General features: G+C 45.4%; 6 protein-coding genes across 9 annotated transcripts; 3 read left to right on the forward strand and 3 right to left on the reverse strand.

The window, feature by feature from the left end:
* Positions 1 to 39: 39 nt before the first annotated feature.
* Positions 40 to 4,376, reverse strand: LOC117646757 (protein FAM114A2). Its single transcript, XM_034387921.1, has 9 exons — positions 4,216 to 4,376; positions 3,415 to 3,979; positions 3,120 to 3,324; positions 2,801 to 3,036; positions 2,623 to 2,728; positions 2,281 to 2,540; positions 1,941 to 2,206; positions 1,725 to 1,866; positions 40 to 1,601 (listed from the first exon to the last, which is right to left on the reverse strand). Exons 2-9 carry the CDS (start codon positions 3,964 to 3,966, stop codon positions 1,524 to 1,526), a joined length of 1,845 nt encoding a protein of 614 aa, XP_034243812.1. The 5' UTR covers positions 3,967 to 3,979; positions 4,216 to 4,376; the 3' UTR covers positions 40 to 1,523.
* Positions 4,377 to 4,394: 18 nt separating this feature from the next.
* LOC117646756 (alkylated DNA repair protein alkB homolog 8) lies at positions 4,395 to 6,928 on the forward strand. The gene is made up of 8 exons (XM_034387920.1): positions 4,395 to 4,594; positions 4,680 to 4,911; positions 4,985 to 5,317; positions 5,391 to 5,550; positions 5,629 to 5,860; positions 5,957 to 6,121; positions 6,201 to 6,350; positions 6,427 to 6,928. The coding sequence occupies exons 1-8, from the start codon at positions 4,484 to 4,486 to the stop codon at positions 6,904 to 6,906; spliced, it is 1,863 nt and encodes a 620-aa protein (XP_034243811.1). The 5' UTR covers positions 4,395 to 4,483; the 3' UTR covers positions 6,907 to 6,928.
* Positions 6,929 to 7,062: 134 nt separating this feature from the next.
* LOC117646763 (caldesmon-like) lies at positions 7,063 to 8,227 on the reverse strand. Its single transcript, XM_034387933.1, has 4 exons — positions 8,159 to 8,227; positions 7,907 to 8,083; positions 7,594 to 7,806; positions 7,063 to 7,261 (listed from the first exon to the last, which is right to left on the reverse strand). The coding sequence occupies exons 1-4, from the start codon at positions 8,210 to 8,212 to the stop codon at positions 7,100 to 7,102; spliced, it is 606 nt and encodes a 201-aa protein (XP_034243824.1). The 5' UTR covers positions 8,213 to 8,227; the 3' UTR covers positions 7,063 to 7,099.
* Positions 8,228 to 8,268: 41 nt separating this feature from the next.
* On the reverse strand, positions 8,269 to 9,450 carry LOC117647095 (putative golgin subfamily A member 6-like protein 3). Its single transcript, XM_034388610.1, has 4 exons — positions 9,302 to 9,450; positions 9,006 to 9,150; positions 8,699 to 8,893; positions 8,269 to 8,614 (listed from the first exon to the last, which is right to left on the reverse strand). Exons 1-4 carry the CDS (start codon positions 9,409 to 9,411, stop codon positions 8,357 to 8,359), a joined length of 708 nt encoding a protein of 235 aa, XP_034244501.1. The 5' UTR covers positions 9,412 to 9,450; the 3' UTR covers positions 8,269 to 8,356.
* A 302-nt stretch (positions 9,451 to 9,752) lies between these two features.
* LOC117646797 lies at positions 9,753 to 11,770 on the forward strand. Its single transcript, XM_034388016.1, has 7 exons — positions 9,753 to 10,414; positions 10,497 to 10,587; positions 10,658 to 10,713; positions 10,970 to 11,005; positions 11,096 to 11,225; positions 11,329 to 11,399; positions 11,533 to 11,770. The coding sequence occupies exons 1-7, from the start codon at positions 10,349 to 10,351 to the stop codon at positions 11,581 to 11,583; spliced, it is 501 nt and encodes a 166-aa protein (XP_034243907.1). The 5' UTR covers positions 9,753 to 10,348; the 3' UTR covers positions 11,584 to 11,770.
* A 614-nt stretch (positions 11,771 to 12,384) lies between these two features.
* Positions 12,385 to 22,141, forward strand: LOC117646795 (THO complex subunit 2). 4 transcript variants are annotated; one of them, XM_034388010.1, is made up of 28 exons: positions 12,385 to 12,496; positions 12,862 to 12,994; positions 13,585 to 13,658; positions 13,744 to 13,835; positions 13,913 to 14,038; positions 14,119 to 14,234; positions 14,321 to 14,448; positions 14,535 to 14,791; positions 14,871 to 15,023; positions 15,107 to 15,279; positions 15,354 to 15,552; positions 15,633 to 15,799; positions 15,876 to 16,062; positions 16,158 to 16,435; positions 16,526 to 16,643; positions 16,716 to 17,060; positions 17,141 to 17,425; positions 17,534 to 18,494; positions 18,573 to 18,678; positions 18,755 to 18,821; positions 18,898 to 19,020; positions 19,105 to 19,327; positions 19,418 to 19,458; positions 21,100 to 21,255; positions 21,330 to 21,384; positions 21,462 to 21,529; positions 21,619 to 21,686; positions 21,769 to 22,141. In XM_034388010.1, the coding sequence occupies exons 1-28, from the start codon at positions 12,391 to 12,393 to the stop codon at positions 21,800 to 21,802; spliced, it is 4,839 nt and encodes a 1,612-aa protein (XP_034243901.1). In that variant the 5' UTR covers positions 12,385 to 12,390; the 3' UTR covers positions 21,803 to 22,141. The 4 variants fall into 4 exon arrangements, with proteins under 4 accessions (XP_034243901.1, XP_034243902.1, XP_034243903.1 ...); XM_034388011.1 differs by having other exon boundaries at positions 21,772 to 22,141; XM_034388012.1 differs by having other exon boundaries at positions 21,333 to 21,384.
* Positions 22,142 to 22,174: the final 33 nt, after the last annotated feature.

Raw genomic sequence — 22,174 nt, forward strand, 5'->3', positions numbered from 1 at the left:
TGGAAAAAAGCTATTTGGCATTGTAAAAAGAGACTAAAAAAACAAGAAGTATTAACTTTAATGATAACAGAATAAACACAAATGTGAAATTACAAAAATAAATAAGTAAACAAATTCTGCATCCTACCAAAGTGGTATGATTCTAGAGCATAATTAGCCCATTAAATCTACTAACATGATCAGTACAGCTACACTGTTTGAATCTAGAATTACAAATTTCCTCTATGCGGTCATGTACAAAATAAATGGAGGAATGTAACTTGAAATTACTGCACACATCATACAATACACATTGTACAAAATGTGCCTTAACAAACACTCTCATAGAAGAACAGTGGGAGTGTACCTGACTGATCTCATTTGCAAAGCACATTCCAGTCAAAACATGCTTCACGAGTACAGAGTGTACTAAGCACACACTGGATCTAGTGGTGTACTTTGGAAATTGTTAGATTCAGAGTGTGATAAAAAGTGGAGGACATTTACAAAACAGAAGGAACGACAAAGGTTCTACCATTGAATTTGGATTAAATATAAAATTGACAGTGGTCAGAAAATTACAAATGCTTTAACAAGAATAGTATTGATAGAAAATTGGTTACACATAGCTATTGTTATTCTAGTCAAGTTGCCCTTGGAAAATGAGAAACACCTAACCAAATTACTGCAAACTGCACAATACACAAAATATACTTATCAACTGTTCCAGCAGTAAAATCATGCAAACCCTCAACACACTCAAAATTATTTCCTTTTTAATATAAAAGTATACTCTTACAATTGGGTAAAAAAGTAACACCAAGCAAATACATTTGAAATGTGATGTAAAAAAAAACAACATTTTCAAAATGGAGAAATGCAAATTGAAGATGCACATCCTCAATCATTGAATGGAAATATATGAACATAGAAATTGAGACAAAGCACAACTTTGGGAAGGTTGTACATATTTACTGCAATTGCAAGATACATATTTATAAGAAATAGATTCCTAAGGTTTCTTTGGATAAGATAGGGTAGATAGATAAAACCCCCGCTGATAACAAAAACAATTCCATCCTATATACTTAACTCACGACTTGAAATTTATGGTCAGTCAAACACAGAAAAAAAACAATGTCGATATGAATAGCCAGTAAGCCCTCACCATCAAATGATGCACGCAAAAATAAATCCATCATTAAGCTAGCACTAAGAATGTTCATACAACAAGACTGTGTGAATCAAATAATTGATGAAAACAAAACATCCTTTGTTTCTGTAATAAAGCAAGTTGACTAATAAAAAAATATCTTCATATGCAAAAGAGAACATGATCCAAATTTGACAAATTTAAATGAAAAAAAAACATTATTATCCTGAACATTATTACAAAGTTTCTGCTCCAGCACTTAATTTCTATGTTACTCGAGTCATTTTGCTAGCTCCTGCGTATGTTTCTTGAAGTACTCAGGGTAAAAAAGGACAAAATCTTCATAAATTGGGATCACATACAAATCTTTGCATGTGAGTTGTGCGTGGTATCATTGAACTGCTCCAAGCTGAAGGACTGGTATTAAAAGTAAACTAGCGTCCTGTATGTAGGAGCTACTGTTTGAGGCCTGTAATTAGAATGAATAGTATGAAAGTGAAATATAAATATGCTATAATTCAAACAGCACTAGATAAGATAAATTTAATAATAGGCAAACAGAGAAAAAAGAAATAGGGTATACGGTATTTACCTCCAAAAATACATTAGTGATGAGAAGATTGACATCGTTATGGTCGACCTGAGCTGAGTCAACCATATTCGCTGAAGCACTAAGTAGCTCAGAAAATCTGGCTGCAACAGAGCTTACTCGGGAACACAGCACTGATGTCATCCTGCAAAATTAATGGTCAGACTTTGCCTATTCCAAACCACTAGAAAAATTTATTGCAACACAGCAATTACTCACATTACAACACACTGAGATTCAATTTGACTGTTATGTTCTTCTTTTAGTAGAAGCAGCTCGGCTGTCTTGTGAAAATGTTCAGCAACTGCAGCAGTAAAGCGAGCTAATGCTCGTATAGCTTGTTGGTGAATGTCTCTCAATCCATTCTGCGGGTCTGAGTCTTCTGCCATGTCTTCTTCGTCGACCCAATCATCATTTTCAGTTTGTGTATCGTCATCTTGAATACATCTCATTGTTGCTAACCAAGTGTCAGTATCTTCACAAACCTGCGGCACAACTTAAGTAGGAAAGTGCAATTTCTTGCAGTCAAAATGATGTTTAACTAGAATACCATACATACCCTAATAAGTTTGGTGTGGGGCACAGGTACCATGAGGCCTCTCATTGCGGCTGTTAAATCCCTTTCCAGTATTTCAATCGAACCTCGGTCTTCATCCTCATCATCATCCTCATCATCTGGAATATCGCACTGTTCTTTCACCTGTATTAATTTTCGTTGAAACTCGACAAGTGGAGTACCAGATAAAGCAACAAGCTTTGCCTCCAGCTTCATTTGACACGTATTTGAAAGCATTTCAAGAGCTTCCAAATGAACCATGCCTGTAAGATTTTGAAAAATAAGCTAATTTTCCAAATTATTGGGAAATTTTTCACTTATTCTAAAAACTTAAAAGAAAATTACCTCTGTAATCATCAAAAAGTGTTTCAAAGCGAGCTCTTGATGCATGCTTAGCCTCAGCTCTTTCTTTGTCTTCAATTTCAGCCCTACCACGAGCCTCTTTCAAGACCTAAGAAAAATGAGACCTTTAGCAAGTTGCCAGAATTAAAATTTTACATCATCCACCCCATTATTTTTATACCTGTGACAAAGTCGGTTTATCTGGTTCCCTAGAGAAAAGAGCACGCTTCTTCTTGAGTCCTGGGTCGCCTTCCTGTAAAACATCCATTGTCTTCTTCCCAAGAGACTCAAGTGTGTTCAGTCCACTCGTAACAATCATTTCTCCTGTTGACTCCACAAATTTAAGAACATTTCCCATCACATTGAAACCAGATACAGTCTGTCCTGCCGCACAAGTTTCTTCACCTTTAAGGTTCACTGTAATCAATTATTTGCACTTATAATACTGTAATGTATCTACTTAATATTACCTCATAAAGTAGGTTCTTGGTGGAACTCACTTGATTTGTCAGTTTCAACACTAATTCTGGCCATTTCTTGTGGATCTTCAGCACCAAGCCCTGACTCTATGACTGATGATACAGTTGACAAGCCCTGTGTGACATGACTTGAGACAGACGATGCCCCAGACATGATTGTACTCATTCCCCATTGTCCCCATGAACCCCAACCACTTCCATGCTTCTCAGCTGTAGAATCAGTGGCCTAAAAAAGATAGGTGTTGAAAATAAAAATTTATAAGGCATATTTGTTGCTGAGCAAATGCTGTTTTCAAACTAAGATTCCGATACAAACCTGATCAGGTGTGTCCACCACATCCAAAGATGATAGCTTGTCTAGAAGAGGTCTGATGGAGTCGTTGATCTCTTCATGGTCAGCAGAGCCATTATCACTCCACGAAACTTTTGTCTTCTCATGGAATTCTTTTTTATCTAAGGCACCAATTTCACTTGGCAATATACTTGATGGTGTGATTTTTACTCCCAACTTGCCAGAGCCAGATTTTTTTTTCTGACCACCATCAACAAGATTTGGACGGCTAGTGTTTGATACTCCTACATCTTCTGAGTCTTTATGTCTGTGTCTGGACTGGGATTTAGTTTTACTTTTAAGTGGCATTTTCGGCTTAGCTCCAAGAGAATCTGGGTTTGGGGCAGTCGCAGAAGGTGGTGAGGCTGTGCTTGATGGCAGGGAAGCAGTTTCTTGAGAAGCAGGCCGAGGAGGAGAAGCTTCATGTTTTTCAGGACTCGGAGTTCTACACTTCTGATGACTCTGGTCCTGATATTCCAAAGGCTTCATGACCTCTTCATCCGCACTTTCAAAATCTTCACTTTCTGAGTTTGCCATGTCGTTGATTCACCTGGAATTAGTCACACTACATAGATTGAGCTGATACAATAAGTGTGACATTTTTTAGTGATAAAGCCAGTTGCCGGTAAAATTCGAAGTCAACATTGGAGTTAAACAGTGTGTTTTGGACGTTAGCTACGTTCCAAGTTCCAACGAAGCTACACTGTTTCTTTGACGTGTGGAACCAAAACAACGAATCGATCGTGGGGCAAAAATAATCCGGACTGATGAGTTTTTAAAGCTCACCTTGAATTTGATGAGAGAATAAATCGATGCGCTGAGTTATAGGCTTGCTACAAAGTAAACGATGTCGAAGCAACAGTATTGTGACAATATTTGAGCCATCACCGTCGTTTCACGTCTTCCAGCCAGCCCAGCAGAAGCAGCAGAAACATAACACTGGCGTCGTTATTGGCAGATGTGTTGCCGTCGGTGTCGGTGCATGAGAAAGTCAGAAGTCAGAAAAAGTGTCTGCTTGTCCATTGACACCACATTGGCTTGAAACTTCTACGCAATGGATGTCAAGAATAGGAGTGTCCACAAAAAAATAGAATCCAAGCAGAAACGGGCAATACAATATATTTCTGCTGAAACTAATATTGTGTTAGGACAAGAACCTACCAAGGTAACTTCGATCATTGCCATGCTGCAATAGGGTTATTTTGACACTATTTGGTTCAATTTATGTATGTTATGCTTTTGTGTTTCAGCATATTTTGATTTGTAATGCTGGACTAGCTCTTAGGCTTTCACAGGAAGACGTTATTCAAACATTTTCGAAGTATGGTACCATTGAGTCTGTTGTCATGTTGCCCAACAAAACGTATTGCTTTATGTCATTCTTCGACAAATCCGATGCTATTTCAGCTTACAATGCTCTACATGGGAAGTGCTTCTTCCCTCGCACTGAAACCCTCATGGTTTTGGCCTTTGCTGTTCAAGGTAGGGTGCTGTTAGAATAGAAAGTTGTAATAAATAAGGATAAATGTAACTTTTTCTGTAACATCTCCCTCAGTGCCTCAAATTCCTAATGAGTGGGCGGCACTTCCCAGAGAGACTCCCCCTGGAATGATTGTTCTTGAAGATTTTGTGACTCTTGAAGAAGAGGCAGCTCTTGTTCAGTTTTTGAAGTGGAATGACCAAGAAGGCCAATTGAAACAACGCCAAGTGCAACACTTTGGCTATGAATTTCGCTATGGTCTTAATGATGTTGATGATGAAACGCCGCTAGAGAATGGCATTCCACCGATTTGTGACTTTTTACAACCCCGTCTGGCCACACGAGGACATTCCAAATGGAACTTTCATCCTGATCAGTTAACTGTGAACAGGTACCTTCCAGGGCAAGGTGAGTTTTCTTTATTCACTTTGTTGTAATTTCAATTTCACAGTTGTTCTTTTATGTGTCAACTTCCTTTCAGGCATACCTCCTCATGTGGATACACACAGTGTCTTTGAAGATCCTATACTTTCTCTGTCATTACTGTCTGATGTTGTAATGGAATTCCGTGATATTTCTGGGAGGAAGATACCTGTACTGTTACCGCAACGTTCTCTTGCAATAATATCAGGGGAATCCAGGTCAGTAAAATGGTCATTTATTGTTAGAGCAACTAATTTAGTTCCCGCTTATCCTGTCTGACATACATTCCATTACAGGTATGGTTGGACTCATGGCATTGCATCTCGTTCACATGACATTGTTTGTGCGGACAACAATAAAGGACTCACTTTACTACCTCGACAAGAACGTGTTTCATTCACGTTTCGATGTTTGCGCCCCAAGAGGGAGTGCTTTTGTTCCTTCCCTGGGCTTTGTGACAGTCAAAAGCAAAATTTATTTAGCCAGCAATTGGATGCTATTCACTTGGAAAAGCATTTTGTGCGTCATGTACGTTCAGCTCTCCTGATTGCCAACTCTTATTTCATTTTTGCTGATTTTAGAACCTTTCAACAGTTTCATTTTTTCATGTTTTTTTTTTTTAAGGTTTATGAAGAAATTAGTGACCATTTTAGTGAGACAAGACATAAACCATGGCCAAACATTGTTGAGTTCTGTAAAACTTTCAGAACTGGGCAAATTCTTATTGATGTTGGCTGTGGCAATGGAAAATATTTTGGTCAGCAAGCAGAAAATGTTTCCCTCTATCAGGCAAGAAAACTAGCTTACTTTCTCTGTATGACATCACTCCGTTCATGTATAGCCATTCCTTAAAACTTTTTTGTCACAGGTTGGCATTGATGCCAGTGCGCATCTCGCAGATGTCTGCACACAGAGAGGTATAGAAGTCATGAATGGAGATTGTGTAAATCTTCCATTCAGGACAGGGATTGCAGATGGTGTTCTGTGTATTGCAGTTATCCATCATTTGGCATCACATGTAAGTGTTCCTGTGAGCTTGCTGTCATTAGAAACTATTAAGTACACAGCCCTCAAACACAATGGTAATCTTGCAGGAAAGAAGACGGAAAGCAATTCAAGAAATTGCTAGGGTGCTTTGTAAAGGAGGACGAGCACTAATTTATGTTTGGGCCAGAGATCAACAATCTCAAGATAAAATGTCAACATATTTGAAACAAAGCCGTAAAAATCGACATCTGAAGCCAACTTCATCTCAGACTCAGGAGGATTCTCAAAATTGTGCCAACAATCCAGGGAACTTGAGTGAAAGTGACTCAAATGACCACAGAAGTGACCTGCCATTACCTGTCCATATAAACCGCACAAATTTCAAACACAGTGATGTGCTTGTGCCATGGAAGTTAAAAGGTGTACAAAAGTCAAGTGAAAGTAATCAGCAAACATTTTTCAGGTATTATCATGTTTTTGAGGCTGATGAGCTGAAAGAGCTTTGTAGTGAGGTGCCTCAAGTACAGGTATTGGAGACTAAATATGATCAAGGAAACTGGACTGTGTTGTTAAGAAAACTGCCTTAAATTTTAGTTGTTTGACAATGTATTTTGAGCAATATTTTCTAAGTTCCTGAGCGAGCAGAGAGTGATCCCCTTTTCTGATTCCGTACCTTCACGATTCTTCGGTTCTTCAACAAATGCAAAGCATATTTTTAATAAAAGACAAAACGTAAAATTGTGGTCACTACTTTTGCCTCCACCTCGACCCGCCCCGCCTTCACTCGGGCCAGCTGAGCGCTCTGCCCTCTATCTTGAGTCGGAACGGATGCGTCGAGTACTTGTGCGGGTTGGCGAGCAGCTCCTTGACTCTCTGTTGGTACTTCTCCTCCTCCTGGGCGGCCCGCTCCCTCTCCACGCGCGCCTCGTGCGCCTGCCGCTCCTGCAAACAGGGAGTGCGTTTGCACAGCCATCAGCAGCCTGGGCAGCGCGCAGCGTGGCGCACAGTGGGCCAGAAGACCGGTGGAGGCGGCCAAAACTCTAGACGCGTTTTGAGCTCCAGAGTCGCTAAATGGGACTCGAACCGAACGTGTGACCCCACCAATGGATTGCTCTTCAAACGAGGAATCCATTGATGGGGTCACACGCTCGGTTCGAGCCCTGTTGAGCGACTCTGGAGCTCAAAACGCGTCTAGAGTTTTGGCCGCCTCCACCGGTCTTCTGGCCCACTGTGTGGCGCAGCGACGTGGCGAGGCGGAAAACAAAGCCAATCACCTTGAGCAGCTGCTGGTACTTGATCTGCTTGTGCAGGTCGTCGGCGTACTGCCGCCGCTCTTCGGCCTTGCGCTGCCGCAGCTCGCTGGCCAGCTGCATGTTCTGCTCGCGGCACTGCGCCACCCTGCGCGCCTCCGCCGCCACCTCCTGGGCTTCCCTGGCGCGCTGCATCTGCGCCGCCTCCAGCTGCTCGCGGCGCCCCGCCAGCGTGTCCTGCGGGAGTACCAGTTCGCGGGTTCAACCCCCATCCGCGCCCGCAGCCGGCTCTCTCTGTCACACTCAAGGGGCGTCCCGGATGGTTGCGAGTACCTACCTGCAGCATGCGCTTGCGAGCCGCCTCCATCCTGCAGCGCCGCTCGTCCTGCTCCCGGAGGACGGCCTTGGCGTGGTCGTCGCGGATGCGCTGCTCCTCCGCGTCGGCCAGCTCCTGCTGCTTCTTGAGCGCCGCCACGTGCGCCAGGAACATCTTGGTCTCGGCGGCCGCGTCCGCCTGCAGGCCGAAGGACGCGTGAGGCTGACGGCAGGCAGGGCAGGTCACCTAGGGGATGTGCTGCCCCTACCGTACCTTGGAGCGGTCCGCCTTCTCCTCCAGGATCTGCTGCCGCGCGCGCCGCGCCATGGCCTCGTCGGCGACGGCGGCCTTGTCGGCCTCCTCGGCCAGCGCGCGCTCCCGCTGCTTGATCTGCTCGGTGAACAGCTGCTGCAGCTCCTCGCGCTGGCGGCGCCGCCGCGCCAGCCCTGGGGGAGGACACGACGGCCGTCATCAGCCGAGCTCTGTCTCTCCCGCCTGTATGAGTGCGAGGGGGGCAGCGCTAGACAGGGGCGGGGATCTCGTACCGGCCAGGCGCTCCTGGTGCAGCTCCTCCCGCAGCCGGTTGAGTCGCTGCGTCCCCTCAGCCATCTCCTCCTCCTTGAGGCGGTCGCCGCGCTGACGCTGGTACTCCACTTGCTGCTGCAGGGCGTCGCACAGCGCCTTCTTGCGGGCCAGCTCGTCACAGGCCTCCTGCTCCTCGCGCGCCATCTGCCCCGATAAAGAGAGGCGGGTGTTTGAACTTCGAACGCGTTGCACGTTTGGGACTTCCCCCCTACGCGACGCCCGGCCCACCTGCGCCTGGAGGGTCTTGAGCTGCAGCGCGTTCTGCAGGCGCTGCTCCTCGCGGCGCGCCTCGCTCTGCTCGTGCTTGTCCCTCATCTGACCCAGGTTGACCTCCTTGCAGGCCAGCGTGAGCGCGGCGCGCTCGGCCAGACGCAGCGGCTCGATGCGCTCGCGGTCCTGCTTCTCCAGGCACGACGCCACCACCTGCACAGAGGGGGAAGTCCGGTCTCTCTCGCACTCCAAGGGAACGCCCCGTGAGTGCGAGAGAGACAGAGCGACGAAAGCACAGCTAGGGGGTGCTGCACCGTTGCTGCACCTTCTGGCGGTCTTGCTCGGTGCGCTGCTTGAGCACGGCAGCGTGGGTCCGCGCCTCCTGCAGGCGGTCCACCATGGCGCGGGCGGCCTGCTCACTTAGCTCGCCCTCCGTCTGCAGGCCCTCGGCCACGAGCATCTTCCGCAGCCTGCGCGGACAGCGGACACGAAGGTTGACAGTCAGCCTGCACACTGGTTCCGAAAGTCGTTTCTGTCGCTGTGTCTCTCTCGCACTCTTGGAGCGTACCGCTCAGGTGCGAGAGAGAGCGACGGAACCGACTTGGTCTGGGGGATGCTCACGCCTCTCTGCGCCGCAGCAGGTCCAGGTGCACGGACCGCACCGAGGCCTCGGCCAGGGCGCGCGCCTGGCCGTGCATCACCTTGGCGCGCGTCGACTCCTCGAACTCCATGGACAGCGCCAGCCTCTCGCGCTGCCGCCGGTCCGTCGTCTCCACCACCACCTCGTCGCCCGCCGCGTGCTGCTGCGCCTCGTACTGCTGGCGCAGCGTGTCCGCGCCGGGCGGCCGCATCACCTGGAACAGGACGACGAGGAGCTAGAGCAGGCGGAGCAGGCCTCGAGGGCAGCACGGCCTCGCGGCACACCGGCCCAGTCCAGTGCGGTCCTCGTCCCGCCAGCCCCGCCCCGCCCCGCCCCGGACGCAGCAATCGAGGACGCAGCCACGCAGCCGGTGCCAACTGGAAAAGCTTCAGCCCTTTAGGGCCTGCAGGCCGAGCCGAGCCGGCCCTGCACAACAGACTGATCAAGGGCCTCTCGGGTCAGGGCTCCCGCGGCCTTGCTGGCGAGCTCACTCCACTGGAGGAGGTCCAGGATGTCGCCAAGGACTCGTGCGCAGCCAACAGGAAATTTTTTGGGGGGTTTCGTGGAATTTTCGGCTGACGACATTGGCAGCCGCCGAGTGTGTATTTTCTCTGGCTCTGCCCCGCGCTCTTGACGGAAAATGCGTCATTCGAATAGTCGAAGGTCGAGCACTGCTTGCTCGAGCCGGCGTCTCTCGGTCACGACATGGCCGCCGCGCCACGCCGCCCGCCGGTAGAGAGGTAGAGAGGGCCCCCAAATTGCAGCCCGGGCCATTCCACAGGTCTACACTCTGGTCTACACCGGGCCCGCGCGCAACCGCCAACTTGCACCCGACACCCTTCAGGGTGGCCATTGACGCTCGATGGCGGCCGTTTTAGGGTGGAGGGCGGTGCACTAGGTGCACTGCACCACGTGCCGATGGTGTCGGACTCGTCGGACTGCACCGCGACGGTCAGCGGGTCGAGTGCTTCCTTCGGGCGGTGTGGGTGCGCGGCGCGCGGCGACGCTGCGGGGAGAGCATCAAGACCATGTCCGCGCCCCTCGCCGTGGCGTCACTCCTCGTCGCCCTCATGGCCGCCTGCGCCCCGGCAGAGGTGAAACTGGAACCCCGGGGACGGTCGGGACGCCGCCGGACAGAACTGCGTACTAGCCCCACGTGATTTGCACTGCTTGCAGGCCCAGCTGAACGGGGCCGAAGGCGCCGGGGAGCTGTTCAAGGCCCTGAACAACCTCGGCAGGTGCAGGGAGGCCACCGGGACCACGGAGGGTACGCGCCGCTCTCTACCCTCGTCGCGGGGAGGGGCGACAAGTATGTAATGTTGTTGTTGTTGCTGCAGATGAGGTGCGGCGCATGATCGAGACGCACCGGGTGCCGACCTCACGCAACGGCCAGGTGAGTCTTTTGTTGTTGTTGTTGTTACATCGATCGATCGGGCGCCTTAGAGAACATTGATGAGGATGGTGGCGGCGAACGCGTGAGGCGGCGCCTTGTTCAGCAGAGTAGGGAATGGGAAATGCTTTTTACCCGTCCGGGGGGATGGTCACCCCCACCTACAAGCGTGTGCTGAGCTAGTTGCCTACCCCACGAAGTGTCCCGGGGTTAGAGCTCTCCTTGCGATGGAATACTAACACGAATTCTCTCGGCGCAGTGCCTCATCGCGTGCATGGCGGAGACGTACGGAGTGGTGAGTACTGACTAAGGTGTCGCTCTGAGCGCGCCCACCCCACCCCACCCTCGGCGCGGTGTGCTTGATTGACGGATGGCCGCGTTTCAGATGAGGGAGGGCCGGTTCAGCGCGGACGCGGCCATGCAGCTGGCGGACAACATGCTGCAGAAGATCGGCCAGATGAGCGGCAGCCTCCGCGGCGAGATCCAGCACGTCATCAAAACGTGCAGCAGTGCGGGTGAGGCGGTCGACGGCCGGCTTTCTGCCCGAATCATTCTCGTTTTCTTTCACTTCTGGGGCCTTTTTTCGTCTGAAAAGGGAATGACCTTCTTTGGCGACAGGCACGCCGGACATGGACGCCTGCGAGACGGCGGCCAGCGTGGCGAATTGTGGCGTCGAGGAGTCGAGGAAGGTAAGCCGCGCTGTCCCCCTCGCCCCGTGAGTGCGAGAGAGACTGTCCGGTCAGTGACTCCTAGTGCTGCCATTGATCGACATGCCTGTCATCGCCACCACCAACATGCCGCGCTATCCGGCGCTGTCCACAGATGCGCACGATGCGGGGCCACGAGAGGAGTTCGATAAGCCGCTTCGGCTGAGCGCCAAGTGAAGCCGACCGCCCCCACGACAGGGCAACTTACCCTACCCTCGCCCGCCGCCCAGGCAACCCTGCCAGACGCGACGCGGCGACGCACGCGGTGACGCCACCACAGCGCCGTTCCGCGCCGAGATGTGCGCTCCACGTTTGTGATATACGAAATGTGAAATAAAACGTACAACATGTCTCCCACACTGTGTGACACTCACGTGGCCCCAGCTCCCGGCGATGTTGCCCCGCACGTTCCTCGGCCGGATCATCTGCTCGGGCGGCGGCAGCGGCGGCGCCACGGCCTGCCGGCTGTGGAAGCTCATGGCCTGAAACACCAACACGAGGAGGCTGAAGGGGAGGCGGGTGCGGTGGTTGCCTGGCCGCGCGGGGAAGCCCCCCAAGCCCAGCGCCTTTGCGGGGGGGGGGGGCTTTGGCCTCACACACACAATCGCACGCACACGGACGCAAGAGAGACAGACCTCGCTGCTGCTCGCAGAGAAGCAGCCTTTTCTTTTGGGACGCCGATTTGCGTGAGATGCCGGCGGAAACTCACGGTAGGGTCCTTCGGCGCAGAAGGCCGCTCAGAGGGAAGGCTCCACGCGTATCACGACGCGATGCGTAGCCGCCCCATCCGCTTGACGCGCAAACACTGCCGGCGACGGCGCATGCTACGCAGTGCACGCAGTCTGCGTAACGCGTTGCTAGGAGACGCGCATCGACGCGGCCCTGGCCCTGGCCCTGCTCGGTTCACCCCCTTCTTCTCCGTGCACCCGGGTCCTCAGCTCAGAGCAGTCCTGTCCTGGAGGAGCACGCGAGCATGGCGAACATGGAGGCAATCCAGGGATCGATGTCCACGAAACGCGTCGGCAGTGCGCCCGGCGTGCCGTGGGCTCGGCGCCGCAAGCTCACCTTCTTCTCGTACAGTAAGTGGGCGGCTCTAGCCTTGCTTTACTTCGGGCGGGACCGAGGCCTCGACGAGATCGGCACCAAGCGTGAGGAGGGGCTGCCCTCCTCGCGACAAGTTCAGACAGGAGCAGTAGTACTTCGAAGCGCCTGGAAATGGCATTCCCCCTGGACGGCAACCAGCAAACGAGGCACTGCCGTCACCCGAGACGCGATTTCCGTGCGAATTGTCACGGAATAGTCTCTTCTAGTCTTTTGCTTTTTTCTGAAAATATTTTGACCGAGCCGAATGCGTGCCCATGGCCCAATTTAGCTAAAACTCGGGCAAATCGGCGACACGTCTGACCACGTCTGACCGCTTGTCCCTTCCCTCTCCCCCCTCCAGTGCGGCGGCAGCAGCGCCTGCAGCGCTCCGGTCTTTTCAAGCTCAAGCGGAGAAGCCCAAACATCAAAATGGCGGAGTCCAAAATGAGCGCAGAAATATGGAAATCGTGGGATAGGAATGGAAAAACAGAGTTGTAAGTGAATTTTATGCCACAGAATTTTGGACTGCATGGTGCTTTTACCCGACAATTTGAAGCTCCTCGTTTATTAGCTGTACTTATCATGTGCCATGTTTTGTAAACATCTCTTAGGCCTAGTCCCTATGACCCCCACATTTCATCAAGCTAGAGCGTTGTAATTACTGTATTTGTTCATAGATTAGTTACCAGTTTGATCATTTCTCTTTCTTGCGATCAATACCGTTGGTTCCCTCGGTTGTGCCCACCAAATAGGGGTTGGTTATCCTAACCTCCAAGTTCCTCTTGTGCTTTCCCTTTCAAAGTAACACACATCCGGTTTTCCAATAGTAATTCGAATGCTTTGTGTTTGGAAAGTTCCGTGCGGCCCCTTTTTTGTCGCTTGGTGACATTCCTACCTGCCACCCTTTCAAAGAAAATTTAATCTGAGTGAATACCCCATTTTTCCTGCCCCAATGTACTGGATGCCTATCAGAAAGTACTGAATTAATCTCAAGGACCTTCAATTTTTCTCTTTAAGGATCTTAACAAACAAGTTGTCACATATGCCAAGTTTATTTTTAGTAAATAAGTTCTTTGTTTCACAGCTTGTCTAAGTGTGCTGCTGTGCTGGAATCTTCAGATGAAAGTCCTGTATTTGCGACAGGAAAACATACCTCAGGTATTCATTTTTTCAATATTGTTTCCTGAACAATTTGGTTTCAACGTGTACAACAGGTACTCCAGTGTTCCTATTGTCTTTTCAGATCTAACAAGATGGACTTACGAACTGCTTACAGCAGCTCTCAGTGGTCAAGTTCGGAAAGAATCAGCTCTTGCTGGACTAGAAGAACTGTCTGTAAGTACAATGGAAGGTAGTAGTCTTCTATTCCTTGGGTGCTGGCCTTTTGACTCAATATTTTAACTGTGTTCCAGGCTTTACACCCAGATTTGCCATCTTTGATCTTAGATGTATTTTGTATTCTTGATGCCGAAACTTGTAGCTCTGAAGTTTCTGAAGAGCGATTGCGTTTTCACTTCTTATTAAAAGAGTCAGAAAAGGTATAATCTCTTTCACGAAATTTATCTTGGATTCGTCCTTGTTGAATTGTAACACTGGATACTAATTTTCATTGTTTTAGTTTCTGTCCGATAGGCTTCTTAAGGAACGAGGAGAGATTGATACTCTCCAAGAGGTTGGAACTTTGAAAACCAAAGCATTCTACACTAAATTCATCAAAGTGAAAACAAAGCTGTAGTAAGTTCTTTGGTCTCTCTTTCTGTATAGTGCAGTTTATTTTTAACAAGTGTGACCTTATCTATTTGTAATTTTATTTTTTTCAGCTACAAACAGAGAAAATTTAATCTGTTTCGTGAAGAAAATGAAGGCTATGCTAAACTTATTGTAGAACTGAACCAAGGGTTGTCAGGTGACCCAGCTGTTACATTAGAATCAATTAAATCACTTATAGGTAAATGTGCTTTTGTAGCTCTTCATTTGTGTGCTGTTATGTACTTGGCATTATTGAAATTTTCTTTTGGTTTTAAATTTTTACAGGATGCTTCAATTTGGATCCCAATAGAGTATTAGACGTCATGTTAGAATCTTTTGAATGTAACCCCAGGGAGCACAAATATTTTGTTCCTTTAGTCAAGTCCTACATGCCTGATTCAAAGATATTAAGTGATGTTTTGGGATTTAAATTTTCCCTTTACCAAGGACCAGGTGCTGAAAAAACTCCAAAGTCCTTATACATTCTCACTGCTTTGATGCTGCAGTATAAACTCATCACCCTTGAAGATTTACTTGTCTGGGTAAGGTGTCCTTCATTAAATTGTTAGCTATGATAAGAAATGCATTAGAAGGGTGATTAACACCTGATGCTTTCCTCAGCTGGTGCCAGATGATGCTGCTATTTTCAAAGACTGGGAAACAGAAATGCAAGATGCAAGAGAACAGATCCGGAAAATGAATGTAGTTTCCGTCAAAGACAAAGATGACAAGAAAGATGAACCTGTTGAGGAGAAGGAGACCCCAGCTGAAAAGGTAAGTGGTGCAAATGTACCTTTAGTAGTAATGTTACTTACAGGTAAAGGTTCTGTTGTTTTAACTTCTGAATTTTGTTGCAGTATGAAGGCAATCAAAAGTTTGGTCTTTGTGAAGCTCTAATGAACTTGGGCGCTTGGTCAGTTATCAAGGACTTGTGCAAGAAATTCCCAGATCATTACCTCATGGAACAGCCAACAATATCGAGAGCAATGTGCAATTTATTACATGTTATTATTGATCCTCTGTACAAAACGTAGGTGTGGGATACCCTTTTGTGTCCAGTTCAGATGAGTGGTACATGTCTGACTTTACTTGTCCTGTTTCCAGGGAATGTTCTCTGGGCCCAAAAATAAAGGGCAAACCAGTGCCAAAACCTGAAATAATTTTAGCTACTCCACAAGTTTTTACCTTTGAAGAACTAAAAGACAATGTAGTGTCCATGTTTCAACTACTTGGTCCATACATCTATGTTGATCCTGTTCTTTTGGCCAAACTTATCAGAATATGTAAAAGTGCATTATCAAAGGTTTGTATTTCTGAGAGATTATAGTGACGCTATTGTGGTGTTCATTGTCTTTCTCTAAGTTTATGTTTTACATCTTTCAGCTTGATTTGGATGGGAAGAAAACATTACCAACTGATGCTCCAATGTACTATGAAGTAATGACTCTTCTTGATGAGTCAATTCTCCCAGCACTTTCCTTTATGGATGGTAATTGCTGCATTGCGGAGGATATTTGGAATGTATTAAAATTATACCCTTACACGCATAGGTAAGTTGAAAGAACTAGATGAGTAATGTGGGATCAATGACCATGACAATGTCAATTAATTATTGTCCTCTTGCAGGTACTTAATGTATGGTAGGTGGAAGAATGATTCATACCAATACCATGCAAAGCTTATGGTCCGCCGTGCTGATGCTCACAAAAAGATAAAGTCTATCATGAAGAGAGTGAGCAAAGAAAATATCAAGCAGATTGGTAGATTGATTGGTAAAATGACCCACAGCGCTCCAGGTTTCATATTTGATTATGTAGGTTACCTCTGCTTCATTATTTCAACGTTCAGTTTATTCATTTGAAATTTCTACTGTATAAACTTGTTTTTTTTTTCTTCTTCTTTATTCAGATGCTTCTGCAAATCCAATTATATGATAACTTGATTGGACCTGTGGTCGATTCACTGAAGTACCTTACATCATTATCTTATGATGTTCTTGCTTATTGTTTAGTGGAGTGTCTCACCCAAGCAGACAAGGAACGAGACAGAGTCAAACATGATGGAACGTCAATATCAATGTGGCTTCAAAGTTTGTCTTCATTTTGTGGTGCTATTTTCAAAAAGTACAATATTGAGCTGTCTGGCCTTTTGCAATATGTTGCAAACCAGCTGAAATCCCAGAGAAGGTTCCTATTTTCTCTTTTACCAGTCAATGCATGATATGGCTGTAAAGTTTAGTGAACTGTTTTTTAACGATCATCCTCCTTTTCATTTAGCTTGGATTTACTTATTCTCAAGGAGATTGTGCAAAAGATGGCTGGCATTGAGGCTGCTGAAGAGATGACGGCTGAACAGCTTGATGCTATGGCAGGTGGAGAAATGCTGAAAGCTGAGGTGAGTGTGATGCATGACCTGCAGTTTCATTTGTGGTTTCAACACCCACAACTTATTCACTTCTACTTTCAGGCTGCATATTACAGTCAAGTTCGAAATACCAAGAAGTCATCTACTCGCCTAAGAGAAGCACTGGCAGACCAAAACCTTGCTGTCGCTTTGTGTTTGTTGATGGCACAACAGCGTTATAATGTTGTGTACCACGAAACAGAAAATTCCCATCTTAAACTTGTTGGGCGATTGTATGACCAAGCTCAGGATACTTTGGTTCAGTTTGGCACTTTCTTAGGTCTGACCATGTCTGTTGAAGAGTATGTAAACCGCCTACCTCCAATAGACAGTTTGCTTTCAACTTATCATATTCATACGGATGTGGCGTTTTTCTTGGCAAGACCTATGTTTAACCACGCTATCAATGTAAGTTGATTGAAGTTTCCTTCAGTTGATATGTGTATCCAGTATTGTTGGCTAATTTTTTAAACATTTTTTTTTCCTAGAACAAGTATGAAATATTGAGAAAGTCGGATCCAAATGGAAAGAAATTAACTGTAGTTCAGAAACAGCAAAAGTATGTGGAGGCTGCAGCAGCAGTTATGGGGCCTATTGTTGAGTCTGTGAAGCCTCTTCATCCCCTGAAGATCTGGGAAGATGTATCACCACAATTTTTAATAACATTCTGGTCTCTTACTATGTATGATCTTCATGTTCCTGTTGAGGCCTACAATAAGGAAATTGCCAAAATGAAACAGTTAGCTGTTCAGGCTTTGGAGTCTAAGGATATGGTAAGATGAGTTGGGGCCTGTTTGCTGTATGTTGGTGTGCTTTATTATTAATTAATAGATTTGAGTTTCGACTATTTTGCTTCATGATATTTTCTTCTTGTTTTGCAGCCATCAAGTAAAAGCAAGAAGGAACACGAACGTTATATAGCACTTCAGGAAAAGATACAAGATGAAAAGAAAAAGCAGCAAGAACATGTAGACAGAGTTCTTGCCCGCCTTCGTCATGAAAAAGAGGCTTGGTTTCTTTCTCGATCTGCCAAAGCTGCAAAAAATGAGACAATCACCCAGTTCCTTCAGCTCTGTTTGTTCCCACGGTGCATTTTTACCATGCCAGATGCTATGTACTGTGCTAAATTTGTGCATACTATACACAGCCTCAAGACAGCCAACTTCTCAACATTATTGTGCTATGATCGCCTGTTTTGTGATATCACCTACTCTGTGACTTCATGTACAGAAAATGAAGCTAATCGTTATGGACGGTTCTTAAATTCAATGCTAGAAACTGTGATGAGATGGCATTCAGACAAAGCCATCTTTGAGAAAGAATGTGCCAACTACCCAGGCTTTGTTACCAAGTATAGAGTTAGCAACCAATTTTCTGAAGCTTGTAACCTTGTAGGATATGAAAACTATCGCCATGTGTGTCACAAGTGGCATTACAAGATCACTAAGGCCATGGTTGTGTGTCTTGACTCGAAGGATTATGTGCAAATCCGAAATTCACTCATCATATTAAGGAACATTTTGCCTCACTTCCCAGTTTTAATCAAACTTGGCCACATCATTCAAAAGAAGCTGGAAAAAATATGTGAAGAAGAAAAGAGCCAACGACAGGATTTGTTTGCTCTGGCTATGAGCTACATTGGTTTGCTGAAGGCAAAGTCCAGTCAAATGATACCTGAATCTAGCTTCCATCAAGTAGGAGACAAGCAACAACGCATGGATGCTGCTGCTGCATCAGCTTCTAAACCTAGTGGAGGAGGTGGAGGTGGAGGCTCTGGTGGTGGTGGAGTTGGAACACCAGCAGGGTCTGCAGATACCAAGTCAATAAATGGTGATTCAAAAGGTTTGTTAACTTTTCAATGAACGCTTAATACAGCTTATTGTGATTCAGGGCTTCATTTGTTTGTTATGTGTGCTTTAGACAAAACTACCTCTGCTGTGAGAGAGAAACGTCCAATCCTTGCCCCTACTCCTACTAAAGGACCATCCCAGCAAAATGCTTCATCAGATTCTGACTTGACCGCAAGGTATTCTCATTGAGTCACAATTAAGTAGTACTTGCTGTTAGCACTTATTGTTAATGTGTTTTCAATTGTGATCCAGGACTATCAAGGATGAGAAGAAGAAAGAGAGAGATTCACACAGTCACAGCCGTGAACAGCATCGTGAGGTACGTCTTCTGTGGTGTCTTTTTAATTTGTTGTCATTTGCAAGATGCTAACATTTTTCTGTGTTCATCGTAACAGCGGGACCGTGACAGAGAAATAGAGCCCAAAGAAAAGTTGATGAAGAAGGAGAAAGTCAAGGACAGGGAAGAAGAGAAATGGGAAGATGAATGGCGGGAAAAGCGCAAAGATGAGCGGCATAGGGTAAGAGTAGTCTGTTTTTCTGCACCATGTATGTGGCAGTTAAGTTAAAAGTGTCAGTTTTATTAAAGCTTCTCTTATTCTCAGGAGGAACGTTTCATGGATTCTGAGGAGAGGCACATGTATTCTGAACGTGACAGAGATCGTGACCGAGGTCGTGACAGAGAAAGAGAAAGAGAACGAGAAAAAGAAAAAGACAGAGACAACTCTCATTACTCTGTGGCAGACGATAGAGAATTAAGTTCTGTCAGCAATAGTTCAGCGGGCTCAGCTCACCGGCGGAGCCAAGAGCCCATTGATGCTGACAGAGGTATATTTCATTTATCCTATAATTTTGTACTTTTCTTATTATTTTAATATTATACGTTCCTAACTTTTTTCTTTAATTATGTAAATATAGATGTTAAAAGAAGAAAGACAGATGCCAGCTCCTCGTCGAAGGTTAGTATCCAGGTCTGCTGATGTAAGTGTATCTCCTCAGCTGATACATCCCTGTCCCATGGATTCTACATTCTACGATGCCTTCTTAATCGGAGTTACAAGCACCATCACCAAGACCATCACTGTGAAGCTTCCAGTCTATCCGGTTGAAGACTTATGATCATTCCAGCTCATATTCTGGATATGAGACAAACTGGGCTCGTATCTAGTTGTTTCTGTTCTCATCCCTGCTTTACCAAAGATTCGAGACAAAATTGACTTCGCAAGCAGATTTCATTCCTCCGTCTGCTCCAGAGTATTACTTTTCTTAAAAAATAAGTGCTGCATGAGTTGCTGTGGGACATTATGTAGAAGAATGAAGATGTCTAAGTGTTGTGTGATTATTGAAGATGTTAGGCCAAGATTATTTGACTGCTCTTATCTTGAAGATTGTCATGGTGTGCAAAGAAGATATTTTGCCGAATTTCATAAATGAAAGAGAAGAATCAAAAACTTCACAAACTCATTTGTCATATTTCTTTTTTGTAATTCTTTCCTGTGTATCTGTGGTGACCATTGGTGTAGTGTTTCTGGTAAGTGACCAGCCAGATTATGCTTTCTGCTATTTGTCATAACTTCAGAATAGTTTTGTTTGTTAGAGGGGTCACATTGTCATATCAAAAGGATGTTTGAATCCCAACTATGAAACACTTCTATTTCTTTGTATTTAAACTTCTTTATTGCAATCTTGTTTCCAAAATTATTCTTTTTTAAAACTTGTTTATACTTTGTTTTCATATACCTTTGTGAAATGTGCCAATTCAATCATTTTATATCACTCTTTTTGAATACCTGTTGATTGTGGTGTGCGTTATGGTAATATAACTAGTTTTCTGAAATAATGCAATACCTGGCCGGCAAGTTCAAAATATCTTAATTTTATTGTTGAGCCTTCCCTGATTGGTTACTCTCATACCACTTCCTGAGACATTCCTTTTGGAAGAGGAAATTTAATCTTTCGTCACGTAATTGGGAAGCGATTCTTATGTACCTATCGGGAGGTTCCTTTTCTCAAACTGTAAGTCAATTAAAAATATTTTTCGTTTTGTGTTTATTCCTTCATTCAAGAGTGAAGTCTTTTATTCACATCTACTCTTTATAAGAGGTTTTGTTAGTTCTGGTATCAAATTGTCATCTATTGGACCTGCACTTCACTTAAGACAAACCAACACACATTTTGGGAACTTTTGTGCCCTCTCATGTTAACCCACCACTATTATTGCACATGCATTGGATTCAAGGTAACTATTATTGTTTACTAGGAAGTCATCTCTTAGAGTCTTATTTATTCCAGTGAAGTCTTGTCTTATTCCTGATAGGGTAAGTAAATGCTAACATTTTGACAAGCACCTAGAATTTTATGTTAAGTAATGATGATCAAGTTATTGCAATGTGTGTCCTCTAACATACAAATACTTCCTTACCTTGTTTCCAAAGGAAGTGGAAAATTAACCCTATGATGTGCAGAAGGTTGTGAACATTCTTTAGTTCTTTGGCATTTGGTAGAGAGTTTGATCTGGCCTGTGGTCACAGGGTAATGTAGAAAATGTTCATGTTTTTTGAAGTATTGTGTGAGATGTTTGCAATAATATTTCTTTCCAGAGTGACCGGAAAGTGGCAGCTCAATTAGACTATTTGGATGAAGTGACTGGTGCTATAGGAAAAGAAAGAAGAGAGCGTAGTTCCCGCACCAAGAAGGTAGCACCTGATCCTGATGAAAAGGAACTCCGCAAAGAAAGGAAACTTGGAAGAAAGCGGGTATGTTTTCATCATCTTTAATTTTCAAAACTTGCAACAACAGTCTTTACATTTCAACTTTTTTTTAACCTCAGCAGGATAGAGTTATGGAGGAACCAACCATGGAACTAAAAAGGAGAAAAGATGAGTGTAAGTGTTCTTTGGTATTCAGAGTTGATTTTATTTTTCCGAAAGTCTCTCCTAATTTGTTTTATTTCCCATTCTAGCATCTAAATTAGGCCATCAAAATGGGGATCAAGTTGAATCACACAGAGATAAGCACCGATTTTCAAGAGTAAGACAATTTTTGATTGTGGTTTGATTGCAATATTTTGGGAATTAATATTGATTTCTAAAGTGTCTTGTTTCATTCCTTGCTGACAGGAAAAATCCCCATACTCCCGAGAGCGTTCTCATGAGCGCCTCGAACATGTTGAGAGCAGAGAAAAACAGTATCCTTAAATGGCAACTTTTTAAAAATTTATGTTTGCTCTGTGTCCAATTTTATTTTGTGTTTTCTTAACCTTGTAACAGCAGCCGCAGAACTGTGGATTCCAAGAGAAGATGATGATTCTTCTGCTGCTTGCTGGATCTCAGATTGTGGATGGGCAGTTTCTTTTTTAATGTGTATTTTTAAAACCATCGTTGAAGTCCTCTAGTACTGTTCTGGTGGACTGCTTATGAAAAGGTCCAGGAGGTGGACTGGAAGATGTATTTTTTTCCATGATTTCTTTTTTTTTTTTACCAGTGTTGAGTGCTCTGTAGAGCGTGATTACTACAATTTGTGTTAAAATGAATATTCAATGTAGACATTTGTAACTACTGTTTTTGATGCTATTGTTTGTCCTATTTGGACTTGGAAATGACGATGAGACTGTTTCGGAGATTAAATAGCTTTCGAGTTTTACCATTTTCTATGTTATTCACCTTTGGAAAAGAG

The sequence above is a fragment of the Thrips palmi genome, unplaced genomic scaffold (assembly GCF_012932325.1).
Source record: "Thrips palmi isolate BJ-2018 unplaced genomic scaffold, TpBJ-2018v1 HiC_scaffold_2, whole genome shotgun sequence".
Taxonomy (NCBI): domain Eukaryota; kingdom Metazoa; phylum Arthropoda; class Insecta; order Thysanoptera; family Thripidae; genus Thrips; species Thrips palmi.